Here is a 15,401-nt window from a genome sequence, read left to right as displayed (position 1 = left end):
GTGCTCTAGCCAAAGATTTAAGAAGGCTGTGTGTTCCTTTTCAGTCACTGGACCTTTTGTTTTCATGTGCTGGTTCATGTAAGTGCTCCAGTTTGTGCAGTTTGCCTTGGAAGAAAGTTTAAAGGGGACTTCTGCCATTTTGTGGGTAGCAGGATTAGGAGATCCAATGTCTAAACCAGTGATCATGGTGACATCTAGCAGAGTAATGGTCATGGGTCCATGACCGAAGAGAAAACAGTTCAGAGCATCGGACCAGAAATAGCCGATGGTTTTTAGAAGGTTTTCATCTTTGTCAAGTGGGGACAGTGATAAGCTAAGTGCATTAGCTATGTTTAATTCTTGCCACAAGGGCATGAAAGCTTTTGCTACTCTGCTGTACCATGTAATCCAGCTCTCAGGAGGGTTAGGCCAGGCTCTTAAGCAGTCGGCCCAAAGGTTCAAATCGATGTTTTGACTTACGAAAGGGATCCTATTTGCTTCACAAGAGATCAAATCTATAGGATTTTCGAAAGTTCGTGGGCCAAGACAGAAAGATTTTGGATTGGAAGGATGCGGCAGAAGGATGTCTGACACCTAAAGTTCAGAAATTCAGAAGTATGCATATGGTGTCATGTTTCAGAGTTTAATGTTTCAGAGGCTTAATAAGCTGAGGAAAACTACAGGATTAGGCCGAATATTACCTTCAGGCCGCAGATTGCCGCATCATCAACAGTAGGATTTGTCGTCTGAGCTGTAGAGTCTGCCATGGTTCAGATCCGTTGACTTGGGGTTTGGTTGCTGTGGGCTCTGATTCGAATTCCGGGAGCTTGGAGAGTTCTTACTCGGATTTGTAGAGCTGGGAATTCGAATTACGTTCGGATTTAAGAGCTTGTTTCGAGTTCGGTTCAAGGTGGAAGTGTTACTCTACTCTTGTGCGGGTTGCTTCTAGTTTGAATTTCGTCAGCTCTTGGATATTTATAGAAGCCTGATGCGTTGCCATCGGCTTTTTGGAAGGTAAACAAGTACACGCAAAATTGAAGGAAATTGATTTCATTAAAAGGAAAGGTTTCTTACAAGAAAAAGCCGATTGTTACAAAGGAATTAATCCTTCGGCTTTACAACCATACTCCTACAGTACTACTTCTACTGCTTGTAGGTACCTAGTACCTACGGCGTTTGGGGCTCCGGGCCGGCACATCTCCACCGTCGTCGCTGTCGTTGTCGTCGTCGCTGCTACCGCCTTCGGACCCGAAGTCGCTCCAGCCGTCGCCGCCGCCGCTGTTCTCTTCCTCGCTGTCCTCCTCGGAGGACCCGAGGAACCAAAAGGGCTTTCCGCCCATCGGCTCATCATCGTCGGAGGAGGAGTCGATCTCCTTTTCCGAGGAGGAGTCGACTCCATCCGAAGAGGGGTCTTCCTCGTCGTTGCTCTCCGACTCCTCCTGGAACAGGAGCCGGAGGTCTTCTCCCTCGGTCTTGGGCTCGTCCTTGCAATTGAGTCCCACTCCGGCGTTGGCTCCCGACTCTCCGGGATGGAGTCAATGGAAGAAGTAGGGAGGGGGAAGAAGAAGGAGAAGAGGAGGAGGAAGAGTCTCCGAAGGAGTTGGAGTCGGAGGAGGAAGAGATCGCCATGGCTACTGGTGCTGGAGGACTGGGGTTTTCTGCGCTACTTGGCTTTGGGAGGAAGAAGGAGTGTGCCGTGAAGAAGAGCCGATTCGGGGTGAGATTAAATAGTGAAAAGATGGAAGACGGATCGGCAGTTTCACGTTCTACGAGGAGCCAGTTGCAGAGACATTACGTCTTCCTTGGTAGTTGCAGTGTGTTTTAATGAGCATTAACGGGAAGATGAAGCGACGGAGTGGTTTTGGAATTATCATTGCCAAAACCAGGTGAATTATCATTGCCATTAACAGGCTTAATTTATAGGCCGAAAGCAAGATGGGCTTAAAGCAGAAGATTAAGAAGGCTTGTAAATCGGCTCCTGCGTGAGCATTTGGGCCACATGGGCCATGTATCTTTAGATTTAGTTCAAGATTAGAGATAGAGTCCGATCAGGACAAGATAGAATTAGATTGTTTCCCAAGTCTCCGGACTATAAATATGTGCCCTATGTTATTCATGAAAAAGAACGTCATCACGTCTCGCAAACAACAACTCTCGGTGCATCGTCACCCCTAATTCTAAGGTTTCATCCAAGTAAGCGTCATGCTGCCCTGATCGCTTCTTGCGATCAGGGCAGCGTTGTTCTTGCTTTTACCTTGGTATTACTCGTACTGAAGCGTTTTTTATGGCGAGTAATGCTAGTTATCCTGATGTTCGTAGCATGGCTTTTAGTAGATCCGCCGTGCCTTTGTTGCTAATTGTCTACGAATATCATGATTGTCTTTACGCGATCACGTCATCATCTTATACTAGCTCTCGAGAATTCGGGAAAAAATCAAAGTGGATTGAGGTTTTCTCAAGAACACAAAACCTTCAATTCGTGTGAACTCGCGATTCCAGGGGGTTTGGCACTAAGCTAGATGCATAGAAATCGTCACAAAGAGTCCGGCAAAACACGAATCCAAGGGCTCGATTTCTCTAAACACGAATCATCCAAAAGAGAGGAAATCAAGCCAAAAATGCAAGAGAGGAAGGGGAGGACGAGTACTCAGCACACATAGATGAACTCAACAAGATTTCATTCATAAGTTTCAGAGGAATTCACCTATACAAAGCTAGAGCCAACCGCCCATCATCCTACCCACTAAAATTGAGAGATTAGCTAAACCCTAACCCTCTTTTGCATTGGAGTCCTTGGCCCTAACCTGGAGCAGAGGCAAGGAGAAGGAAAAACGAAGAGAAAACAAAAAGACTCAAGAGACTCAACCAGCCACGGGCTGGTGGGGTTTTTTATACCCAGTTGTTGCGGCCAGACCGGTCAGACCGGTCGGGTCTGCAGCAGCCTGCTGTACAGACTCGATCGACGGCGGAGTTTCTTTCTTCGACTCGAAGTCTTTGCTGCGATGCCGCCACATCGACGAAGTACCGGTCCGCGGTTTTGGAGGGTCCGCGAAACCCGGGTAGGTGGCCGGTTTTGAGAAAACCGCCAAAACTTCACGCACGGGAAGATTCCTGCCTCCACGTCGTGGCCCTAGACGCTGTTTCCGCCTCGGCCTTCTGACGACCCTAGACGCCGCACGACGCCCGTCACCTCCTCGCCCGCAGCAAGGCCCTAGACGCCGTCGACGCCCGTCGCCTCCGTCAGTCCCGAGACCGACGCCCGTGCCTCCAGGACTTGACGTCTTCAACAGCCGTCTGCCTCCTTGGTTTTGTGGCGCAAACCAAGAAACCCGCCTTCCGTCGCCGCTTGTGCCCACGATCCAGGAGTGGACGCCACAGCTGCCTCCCGGTCCGAGCTCCTGTCCCGGCTGCCCTTCACCGCCATCCACCGCACGGTCCATCGGCCACAGCACCTCCACGGCAGCTCCCCGTGTACCTGCAATCCAAATACCAAGCGCACGATCACACCGCATGGTTGACAATTCACTCATCACAAGCAGGATAGAGTACTCAACATTCCTCACAAAACCTGTTCAGAAATCACTCAAAATATAATAAACCAATTCAGAAAAGCATGCACAATAAACAGGACTGTGTTTAGTTCGTGAAAATGTTTGAATTTTGGTATTGTAGTACATTTCATTGTTACTTAATAAACAATGTCTAATATGAACTAATTAGTTTTAAAAGATTCATCTCGTGCTAATCAGTTATACTGTATATTTACTTATTTTTTAATTATATTTAATACTTCATGATGTGTCTAACTATTTGATGTGACGGGTACTGTAGAAGAAAATTTGAGAACTAAACAGGGTCCAACGCGCGCGAATCTGGCTGCTTGGCGGCGGCGCCAATCCACGGGTCCAACGGCAGCGGCAAAGCCTACACCGCTTCAGAGCCCTTGCGACAAGAGCAGGCAGGTTGGCTCCCGCGAATCCAAGCAGAGATGATCCGCCACCTCCTGCCGCAGCGGCCGCGCCGCCAGTTCAATCGCCATTGTTAATCAATCTTCTTCCGGGTTATCCCATGCGCCGCCGCTCGCTGCCTGCGCACAACGCCAAGCTTCCTCGCCAGAGGACACTGCTCGCTCGGCTGCATCGGCTCCGGCCACCGTCCCGGCGTCCCCTGGCAATTCTCGCGCATTACACTTGCAAGGTGCCCCTCCCTCCCCTGACCCAATCCATGACTGCCATCATGTATTCATCTCTCTCGCCGGTCTGTACATGCGCTTGACTAATGACTGGTGTGCCGGCAGGAGGCGGCGCTCGAGGTGCTCGACGCTTTGCCTACAAGGAACACTGAGTGTTCCCTGCCTATCTCGCTGCCCTATTGGCTTTCTCAAGTACAGTATTCTCTGTTCTTTCTCATACATGAGTGCAAAGACATGATCGCTGCTGTGTTATTGCTTCTCCACATCAGGCATCACTAATGTATTTCTGATCCTTTAAAGCAATTTGTTTGAGGCAGGCTCAACAAAGTTAATTTCCTTTCCTTAGGTAAGTGTTCCTGTTGCTTTAGTGAGGCCAAATGCAAGGAAGGAGACCGGCTAGGCCGAACTGATTCAACTGATCCCCCATCTACCTGGCCAGTTACTGCGAAATTATTCAGAAATCCTGTCAAAATAACATGAGTTCCTCCACACATTTATCCTGCCTGGCAATTGTTCGGTTTAATTCTCCCTCTATAGTGTTCAATTATTCACAAAACCACAGCTCACTGTCGCTGCTCGCCAATCGCCATAGCTGTACCTGTACACTAGAGGCTCCAGAGCAAGGAGCAACACATACGTACCACGCCAAGCATGCCATTATTTTTTTATTTTACACTAATTATCAACCACCCCCACAGGGTTACGGAGCTTGCAGTCTGCTGGATCTATGCTTTCGTGGTGTTTGGGCCGGCGTTAATGCTCTCGAGGTAGCGTTCGACAATGTCGAGGCCACAGAGCTCCTTGATGACGGGCATTGTCGCTGGCACATCCATCTGGAACGTGACGGTGGAGTTTGCGGGGCCGGTGCAGACCGAGAACTCTTTCCTGGCAGCCCTGATGGCCTCCCTCATCGCGCAGTGCACCGAGGATGCGAGAAGAAGCGGCGGCTCGCCCGACGCTGGTAAGATCCAGTCCACAGTTTGTCAGTCGGCCATTGATGGTGAGCTCAAGTTGTAGTATTGTCGGTTCTCAATAGGCTGACAAGGTCTGCAAGAATGTTCATGGGGATGAAAATTCGTGAGAGCAGGTTCACCTTTTGAAGAGAGGACACGCTTCCTGTCACGGGCGCTGTTGATCAGCTCGACATTGAACTGCTTCGGGATGGTGTCAACTGTGGGGATCTTGTACGTCCATGTGCTGTCGTGGATGACCATGCCATCGGAGTTCGTCTTGTACTCCTCATTTGTGAAGAAGCCCACTCCTTGGATGAATGCGCCTTCGACCTGGGTGAATCAAGAACAGTGTTCAGAGCAGCACATTTCCATTGGCGATGTTTCTGCACGAGCAGTTATTATTTGGCACTAACCTGGCCAAGGTCTACTGCAGGGTTCAGGCTCTGCCCGCAGTCATACATGAGGTCGCTCCGTAGGATTGTCGTTGCTCCTGTCAGGACATCAATCTCAACCTGTGATGAAATTTCCAATAACGTGTCAGCATTGAGCAGGAATGAAGCTGCAGCCTCCAATGGCTTTGGTTTCTTGATTGCATTTGCAGTGCTTTATTGCAACTGGGAGCAGGGATACCTCACTGATGCCAGCTCCGTAGTTCAAGTAACTTTTGAATGTTGGATCAGGGGTCCAGTATGCATGTGCTGATAAGTTCACACTCGCCATACTTGCCTGCAAGTGACGAAAAAATGCCAAGAACAATTGAAACAGTTAGATAGTGACTTCCTCACACTTAATAATTGCTACTGCTACCAATTGCAGTATATCGATGATAGAAAGGAGGGAGGCAGAAGATTCAAATAACTGTAACTCCTGGCATCTCTTCCAATCAGGTTAACTTGCATGTTACCGACAAAATTTGTTTTCATAAGGTTTATTCTCATGTTTTCATAAGGTTTATTCTCACCTGAGCAATCAATGCACTCCATTCCACTGTGCCAGTCTTAGCCTCCAGACTCTCCTTTATAGGATTCAGCCTTTCAACAAGTTCAGTGCACGACTGTCGAACAGCTTCACAGCTATTTTCAGAAGTGGTGCTCCCACCGGTGAACCCTCCCTGGATCATGCTCAGTGAGTCGGCCTGGATAACTCGCACCTTGTCAAGGAGGCATTCACCGCCATCAGGACACAGCTTTCCCAACCCAAATGCCGTCATCTGCTTCACTTTCGTCCACAAGCCTTGACCTATCTCAATTCCTCCAACCTCGACAGCGATGGAACCATCATTCATGATGGACACCTTGCCTGGAGATGGATGGAGATTTACCTCATACGTGATTGGCACACAAGAAATGCCGCATTTCTTCCATTTGTTGCTGCTATTGAAGTGATCTACTATTGTAGCTCTGCGCTGATAGTCTGGAGATGATGCTAGCTTATCGAACATGGAGACCAGGCTGTAGGTAGGAGCTTCACCTGCACTTTCTCCATAGAACACTGCAAGGCTTTCGAAGTCATGAAGGTTCCTCCTTCTGATGGTATTTGTGTCGACCGAGAGCGTCGAGGCAACATGCTCAATGATGGCTTCTGCAATGAAAGAGCCCTGCACATCTCCAGGAGCCCGCATTGTTGATTTGGATGAGACATTTGTCTTGCAGACCTTGATGTCAAAAGCAAGAGCACCCCAGTTGTACTTTTTGAAGCCACCTATGATAGTAGACGGCAACAATGCACTCAAATCCATTGCTATTCCAGCATTGAGACCAAGATCGAGGTGTATGGCTGTGATTTTGCCATCTGACTTGAATCCAACTGAGTACTTCGCCTTCATAGGATGCCGCCCACCTGCTATTATCATGTCTGTCTTGCGATCAAGGTACATCTTAACAGGACGCCGCAGCTTGAATGCGGCAACGGCACAGGCACAGGCAACCTGACAAATAGGAATCTTTTGGTCATCTCTAACACATTTGCATTTCAAATAGCCTTATGTTTTGACCATGAACTTCAGCTGACTGTACATTTGTATTTGAAGATCTAAGATGTTTAGCAAAGCAAAGCTCTAGTTACTAGTTAGTCAGGACTTACATGAATTGCTTTCATTCCTTTTCCACCAAAGCCTCCTCCGACTCTTCTGGTAATCACACGCACATTGTGAAATGGAATGCCAAGGCACCTTGCAACCACATTTTGTGTGATCTCAATCAATTGCGTTGAGGAATAGATGGTTATGCAGTTGTCTTCATCTGGAATAGCTAGTGCCACTTGTGTCTCCATGTAGAAGTAGTACTGGGATTCAAGTTTTACCTGTGGAAACGAAAAACAGTTGGTGTGCGTGTGGCCTCACTGGAAACTAAGAGTTTTAGCTCTTGACATAACAAAGTATGTACCTCTGCTGATAAAATTTTGTGATCAGCTTCAGACATCCCTTGGTTGTAATCACCAACTGGCTTTGGAGTTAAAAATGGTGGAGTTTGGAAGTAGCTGTTGTGTTGGATGGCATCTTCTATTGTCAGAATTGGTGGCTGCAGATTTTCTGTGCTATACTCGACAACAGCTTGTTTTGCAGCCATATAAGCATAACTCTGTGTTTCAGCAATCTGAGTGATTGAAAAGCAACATGACAAGGTAAGCTTGCCAGATCTTTTAAGTTTCTGGGCATACATAAATATATTACTGTTTTGTGTATTGTAAAGAATAGTTAAAAAACTTACCACGACTCCAATATTTTGTCCAGCAAATTCAGCAAGTTGGTCTGCAAAAAGTGCTTCATCTGCCAGCCTTGGAAAGCTGGATCCTATGTTTTCTCCGCCGCTTGGAATATCCTTCGCGGTGATGACTGCGATGACCTTCTGTGAGGCCAAAGACAGCTTGAAGTTGATGCCCTTCACATAAGCGCGGGGAAATGTGCTGTAGATAAATGCTCCATAGAGGCAATCCTTAGGAGCAGGGATATCATCAACGTACACAGCCTCTCCTGTGTAAGTAAAATGAACATGGTTAAGTGCACATGAGTTACAGTAACCATAACATGTGGAGAAATATGCTGAAGAAAGAGGTTGCAAACTGAAGTTCAAGCTATGGAAATCAAATTTATGGTAAATCAGTTTCTACATTTGAAAGATAATATGTACCAGAAGCTTGGAGTTCTGCCCCTGTTTTCTTGATCGGCTTGCCAACTGGCTTGTATTCATTACTGAAAACCATTTCTTGCCTTGAGCGTATTGGCGAATCACTACTGTCAATCTTAAGATGCTCCTCCTGTGAGCACCCAGTGCTACCATTTGTAGTTCCATTAGTATATGACCCATTGGTAACATTAACCTTTACTGGTTCGTTGAAGCTGCTGGTGAAGGAAGATAAAAAAGTGAACAAGAAGCTGACAGCCAAGCTGATTCTGTACTCAGGATGTGTTACGTCTTTTGATGGTGTAACAGTCTCTTTAAGCAACTGAACTGCTTCTAGTATAACAGACGAGCTCATGAATTTTCCCTTCAAGAAATCCTCTACCCTCCTAGCTCTGATGGCATGGTCAACTCCATAAGCCCCGAATGCCAAGCATATATCCTTAATGAGATGCTCACCTGAGGCTGCGTCCACTGAAGTCCTTGCCAAGAAACCAGAATTGACATAGGAGACAGCATTGCCAAATGGGCGAGGGGCTGTTCGGAAAGTCTCAAAGGTGATGCCGTCTGAACCCCAATCTGGGATAAATATGCTGAGCAACAGGGTCCTAGAATTGCATGGAGGCTGCTGCAAAAACTCCTCCAAAGTGAGGCACAGCCTTTTGGAATCCACCTGGATAGTAACTTCAGTACCTGCAGCTAGTAGTATGGTTGCAATGTCCGATTCGAATTGCAACCTCTGTGCCATGATTATGTTTCCACCAATGGTTGCAGTGTTCCTAACAAACGGCGAAGCCACTTTGTTCAGGTGATCAGCAATCTTTCTGAAGACCAGATTTCCATCTGACAACACCTCAATGGCTTTAGAGATGGACACAACTGATCCAAGCTCAATTCCCTTGCTGTCCCTATTGATGACCGAAAGCTCTGGGATTCCCTTAATGTCGATGTACTTGTCATAGAGGTCCTGATCCTTGTAGACTCCAGACCCAGTGTTTGAAGCCACGATCTTCACAGAATTTTCATCAAACCAATTGGAGTTGAACACCCTCTGAAGCTCTTCAATGCTCTTAGGGTGATACCAGCCATCACTGGGGACTGCCACTGGAGGACTACTCGTGTTCTTCATCGAGCACTTGATCTCGGATTTGAGGAACTCCGGGAAGGTGCAGACCGCGCCATTGTTGTAGCCTGGCAATTTGCTGACATCCGCAGGTTCGTCGCTCTTCTTCCAGAAGCAGTTGAGACCCAGGTCCTCGAGGTCGACGTCGGCCGCGAAGCTCTTGCAGGCGTCGAGTATGGGCCTGTAGCCGGTGCATCGGCACAGGTTGCCGGACACGGCCTTCTCAGCCTCTGCGGCGGTGAGCTTGGAGAAGCCCGCGGGTGGAGCAGGGCGGCTGGCCTCCCTGTCGGCCTTGACCAGAGCGGAGAAGATGGACATGCACATGCCCGGCGTGCAGAAGCCGCACTGGGAGCCATGGAAGCCGGCGAGGCGCTGCTGCACGGGGTGGTAGCCGTCGCTGGTGTTGCCGATGCCCTCGCTGGTGGTCACCGAGCAACGGTCCACGCTGCGGAGCAACGTGAGGCAGGAGCTCGCCGAGAACTCGGTCACCTCGTCGGTGGCTGGGTCGTACTTGGAGACGAGGACCACGCATGCTCCGCAGCCACCTGCCGTATTGGGCCAAGTTATCTTCTATTATCTTAATATAATAGTATTAAGAAAATATACCACGATCGTTGAGAGAATTTAAAAATCTATCTATTATCTTAATATAATAGTGTTAAAAGAAGCCACCACATTTACCGAGAAAATCTAGAAATTCTCATATTAATCTAAAAAGAGAAAAATTTGCACTGTTCGATTTTATGAAGATCTAACGGTATAGACTAGCCTAAAAAGTCTATGTCAAATACTACTAATGAATATAGATTCGGAGGTATATATAATATATGGAAATTAGTGATAGAGAGAAATCTGAATGTAATAAGAGATACAACTCTAGGATCTAATTACTTTCCATGTCAACATGTGCGTTTCTATTTCTTAACGTTTACCGTCAATAAAAATACTAACAAAATAGAGGCCCCTGCTGACTCATGCGTGGCGCAAACTAAAACACTTGTGATGTCAGTAGGCCCATGAATCGACACACGTTGCACAAAAATCAAAAAGCTCGGAGCCCCGGCCGGAACTGCAAAATAAAGTGCGGCAATGGAGTCGACACCCACAAGGAGATTCAGCAGAAGCAAAAATTAAAGCATGAGTGCACTGATGGATGCTTGGTGACATACTAATCAACATGGGTGTGCGAGGGAGGACCCAATCCATCCATGCCCGGAAAATTTTGCGCAAATCTAGCCCTCATGACCAACTCTGGTGGATAGCATCAAAAGTCACCTCCCAAAGTTGTGACAAGCTGCGATGCCACAATCCTGTCCTCATATCTACGCAGGTGCCGAGACTACTGCTGCTGAGCATGAGTTGCTATGTATCCTGTGCGGCGTTATCAATGTGAAGTCAACGCGAGTCGGACACAATGCGATAGGTATCCAGTTCATCATCGATACGCTAGAGATGTATCAGTTCGTCATCGATGTTAACTGTAGATTTTATAAAGATCTAATGGTCTAAGTTGATCCCATGTCTAATAGGATCAATAAATACATAAATTCAAAATTGAAAAATAAAAAGGTGAAAAAAGTTGATTTCTATACGGATTATTGAATTAGGAACCAATAGCACAATAAACACGATTCCTTAACCAATATCACATACAACTTTTTCCGGTATTCTTACTTAACGTGTCACGGTAGCCTAGCGAATGGGTTCCTAGCTAGATTGATTAGGTGGTCTCGGGACCACACTTCATGTCCTAGTTCGACTTTCCAGTGGGAGTGAATTTCGGGTTGAAGTTAAAAAAATATCCCCTCACCTGCCTCCATGCCAAAGCATATGAAAATAGGACCTGGCCCTCTCTCACACGTATGGGTTACGGTATGGGTTATGGCACCCTTATGTAAGGATGGGACAGAGATTCGATAGTTTTCTCGGTCTGCGTGAGAGCTCTTTTTTTACATCAATGCTCGGGGGGAGGGGGGCTTGCCCCTCGCAGATCGAGTGTCACATTAGCCTATACATGATTTTCATGAGGACCTATACGTCCACCAGGCTAAAAGGAGGGGGAAAAAGATAGCATGAGCAGAGCTAGGGAGTGACGCGATTGTGACGCATGAAGAGTAGGGATCAAAGCAATATGAAAGCTAGATCGATAGAAGCAAAATTGCATCAAAGCAATACAATTGATCCGCTTGACCAATCTCTGCACACAGATGGTCACCATGAACTACAGCGATAATTATCTACTGGACCAGATGAAAATTAACACGACCATAGTATTAAGAGAAGAACATATTTCCTATATATTTTTTCATTAATTTTAGAATTCAACTTTTAAATTAAGTAAAATAAAATATTCACATTGATTCCTAGCAAATAATAAATTAGATAGATTAGCCATGTTTTTATGTGGCTTCGGAATTGAAATAATCAGATAATACTATATTTCAAAGAGATGTTTGAAATAAAAATAGAAGCAACCATGATGTGTATGTAAACAAAAGGAAAAAATCAAGAGGTACAAATTAATGCCATAAATATATTAGAAAAATCATGTGGTTAGCATAAGGAGAGGTCGTATGAATGAAAACTTCAAATTTATGCTAAAAAATACAACAAAAGGAAAAATAGTAATAACGCTTTCAATAAATTCATAAAACCATATTTGTCTACAACTAACCTCCTCTCTATAATGAAAATTAATTTATGTTCCACACCACATAGTATGATGATAAAAAAGTGCCTTGATCTGGACCACTTCAATCAAATAATAATAATGAAAAAATCATTTAAATATATTTATTTTAAGTAAAAAACACAAATGTTAGCATGAAAAACAATCTAGCTACCCACGCTATTTGCGCGGGCAATCTTGCTAGTTTCAAAAGAATTATGCAGTTTCTGCGATCATATGAAGGCCTGGATTATGAACCTGGTGGGCATAGAACCTTCGCTACACTGAACTCTTAGAAAAGGTTCCAGTTTCAAGTACAGAATTTTCTAATTTTAATTTTTAGGGTAAAGTTCGTTTTTCAACCTTGAACTATCACGATAGTCCGATTTTGGCCTTTGAACTACGAAACCGGACATCCTACACCTCCAACCGAACCCGTGCAAAAAAACACCCTCAACCCGAAACCACTCCGGATTTGTGCCACGTCCGTCGTCCGACCTGGCACAGTTGCTCAGTCAGCAAGTGGGGCCCACTTGTAAGCCCATCTCCCCCGCCCGCTCGTGCTGTCTCTCCCACTCACCCGTTCCTCGCGCCGCCTGCCGCCGCCGCGTCCTCCCCGGCGTTCCCGCCGGCCCTCACGCTCCACCTCGGCCTACCCCTCCCCGGCGTGCCTGCTCTCGGCCCTACCCTTCCCCGCTGGCCGCTCCCTCACTCCGCGGCGCCAGTGCTGCAACCGAGATCCACGCCACGGCCTGTCTCGGCGGCCGACTTTGGATGCCCCGGTCGAGGGAGCGCTCCATAGGAGGAGCAGGAGCTTCTAGTGGTGAAGAAGCGCGGTTCCTGAGGTTCGCGGAGGCCAGCGATGGGATTCGGGCGAGTACCGCGGTGTCGGCGGTGGCGGGGCACTCGGTTTTCCTGTGAGCTCGCGGAGGCGGCGGATTGCGGCGGTGCTGGTGGAGCAAGGAGCGGGAGGAGGAAGAGGCCCCGGTGGCAGCCGCATTGGGCAGGAGTGGAGTGCGCGGGATGCGCCGAGGTCGCGGATTTGATTCCGGGAGGAGCTTCCCAGCCTCGCGCTCGCGGTGTCGTCGGTGGCTCTCGCCCCCATCAGTAGCTCACCGCCATCCGCGACACTTGGGGCCCGCGGGTGCTCAAGGGATGGCCGTCCTGCCTTACCGCGCCCGAAGAGGAGGCCGCTGCAACCGCGCTCCCCGGCGCCGCCGCCACGCGCCCCCAGCCCGTCGTCGAGAAGGCCATGCCGCCGCCGATGAACAAGGCCGTGCTGCCGCCCAAGTACAACTGCGTCGTCGTCCGCCATGGCTGGCATGGTCAGGTACATCGACCCAGAGTACTACAGGTTGCAGGAGCTTTTGGGATGACGCGGCGGCGGCGAGGCAACGACATGACCAGGCCCAGGCGGTGGCGGCGGATGGCGCGAGGAGCACGAGGATGCACAGCACGCGTCCTCCGGCAGGTCCACGAGCGCCGTGCCCACCACCGCCGCCGGCGAGCTCCTCCCACGGATGTGAACCAGTGAGTGGGAGAGAGAGAAAGAAAGTCGGGGAGTAGGGGCCCAGCTTGGTGACTGGGCAAGTGGTGCCAGGTTGGACGGACGACGTGGCACAAAACCAGGTGGTTTTGGCACGAGGGTGTTTTTTACACGGTTTCGTTAGTTGGAGGTGTAGGATGTCCAGTTTCGTAGTTCAGGGGTCTAAATCGAACGATCGTGATAGTTCAGGTTGAAAAACGGACTTTACCCTTTTAGGCCAAGTTCTAAAGTTAACATGGCCAAAGGATCACAGGAAACGGCACGCTGGAGGAAACAGGCCGACTTGTACTCTGCACTAGAAGGCTTTTTTTTTTTGAACGATTTGCACTAGAAGGCTTTGAACAGGTGCTTTGCTCGTTGATCAAACCGGCCAGACCTTTTTGCCTTAGGAAAAAAAAGGAATCGATCCATGGCCAGGCACACGATCTCGTATCTGTGTGCTAAACTCTCTCAACACGAAAAATGCAACGATTCTAAAATTTTTGTAAATAAAAAAAGACTCCTTCGTTTTCTACGGCTTCGGTTTTGAGGCTCTTGGCATGTCCGTGGGATCGTGACATGCTTCAAAACGGGGAGGGGAACAAGAAATCCGTGGCTAAAACCGATGCGAATGCACAGGGCGTCGATCGGGCCGCTCGGTGTACGTACCTTCGCCGCAGCCGAGCTTGGGGCCCCTGACGGGCGTCCGGGTGCGCAGGAACTCGAGCAGCGTCGCCGACGGGTCCACGCCGGCGGCCTCGTACCGCTCGCCGTTCACCGCCACCACCACCGCCTCCCCCATCTGCTCTCCTCGATCTCCTCCGCCGCAGCCTCCTCGGCCGGTGACCACCGCCTCCTGCCCTTGCACCAGCTGCACTGGCACTGCAGGCTACCTACAAGGTGCGCGAGCACAGGCGACGCGCACGCTCTGCTCTCGCTGCTCCCGGTGGCAGCGGCCGGCGCTAGCTTCTTTATAGAGGGTTTGGACTTTGGACGGGTGGTGATGCACGCGCTGACGCCGGCGGCCGGCCTGCTGCGCGCGCGCGACGATGCGTGCCCGGGTCGGATGACGCACGCGCACGCCCGCGTCCAATGCCACCTCGTTGCTTGCGCTCCCAGAGTCTTGGCATCTGGTCAGCAGCCAGAGACTTGTGATGAGGTCAGCATGCCCGGACGAGGCACAGATCTCACTCACCACCGGGATGGCGCAGGGGTTGCTGCAGCCAGTCGCGCACAACCACCATGGCACTTGGCACCATTTCGCCTTTCATTTTCCAATGAGGCAGCGCCCTAATTTCATGACCCAAAGCAACGAAATTCACAGAGGTTCAGCCGTTCAGGCAGCCCGGGTCAGCGCCGGAAAAGAGGACTGGAGATGGGCGGAGGAACATCAAACAAAGAACAAAAGAGCTTCACAGATGAAGCGAAGGACACCCACGTACACCAACGGGGCGGAAGACCCAACAGAAACAAAACGACGCCTAGCTGCTAGCGACGCAAGCACAGAGACGAAAGCTAAGACCACCATCTTTTAACGGGGACCTGGTCCCGCCGTGTCTATTTATCGCCCGCACTACTACGTGCGGAGTTGTCGCAGAAGCTCATGTTCATCTTCTACCTCCAGTCACGAGAGGGAGGAGCGCCCGCCGGCGAGCTAGTGGAAGGGGGAGGGGCAAGGGGTGGCCGGCGCGGGGTGGGAGGTGGGCGGGACGGCCGCCGACGAGGTCGCCTGTGGCCGGGGTGGTGGCGGAAGGTGGCGGAACTTATGATTCTGGATTGCTGGGGGTGGGGGGCTCCATGGCCACTGGACCTAGAGGAGGGCTCGGCGGCGGAGGCGGTTCG

At 49.2% G+C, this 15,401-nt stretch overlaps 1 protein-coding gene and 1 long non-coding RNA gene across 4 annotated transcripts; one reads left to right on the top strand and one right to left on the bottom strand.

Annotated features, from left to right (window-relative positions):
- The first annotated feature begins 3,815 nt into the window (after positions 1 to 3,815).
- LOC120649506 lies at positions 3,816 to 8,369 on the top strand. 3 transcript variants are annotated; one of them, XR_005665272.1, is made up of 5 exons: positions 3,816 to 4,176; positions 4,277 to 4,363; positions 4,870 to 5,132; positions 5,208 to 7,746; positions 7,856 to 8,369. It is a non-coding gene; the product is annotated as an uncharacterized LOC120649506 (long non-coding RNA). The 3 variants fall into 3 exon arrangements; XR_005665271.1 differs by having other exon boundaries at positions 4,518 to 5,132; XR_005665270.1 differs by having other exon boundaries at positions 4,277 to 5,132.
- On the bottom strand, positions 4,622 to 14,904 carry LOC120649505 (indole-3-acetaldehyde oxidase-like). The gene is made up of 10 exons (XM_039926316.1): positions 14,229 to 14,904; positions 8,253 to 9,911; positions 7,833 to 8,095; positions 7,509 to 7,718; positions 7,207 to 7,425; positions 6,086 to 7,051; positions 5,755 to 5,850; positions 5,538 to 5,636; positions 5,265 to 5,454; positions 4,622 to 5,129 (listed from the first exon to the last, which is right to left on the bottom strand). The coding sequence occupies exons 1-10, from the start codon at positions 14,359 to 14,361 to the stop codon at positions 4,897 to 4,899; spliced, it is 4,068 nt and encodes a 1,355-aa protein (XP_039782250.1). The 5' UTR covers positions 14,362 to 14,904; the 3' UTR covers positions 4,622 to 4,896.
- Between the last annotated feature and the right edge of the window lie 497 nt (positions 14,905 to 15,401).

The sequence above is a fragment of the Panicum virgatum genome, chromosome 9K, assembly GCF_016808335.1.
Source record: "Panicum virgatum strain AP13 chromosome 9K, P.virgatum_v5, whole genome shotgun sequence".
NCBI classification, from domain to species: domain Eukaryota; kingdom Viridiplantae; phylum Streptophyta; class Magnoliopsida; order Poales; family Poaceae; genus Panicum; species Panicum virgatum.
The sequence above is the reverse complement of the archived record's forward strand: the minus strand, read 5'-3'. Positions and strand labels throughout refer to the sequence as shown.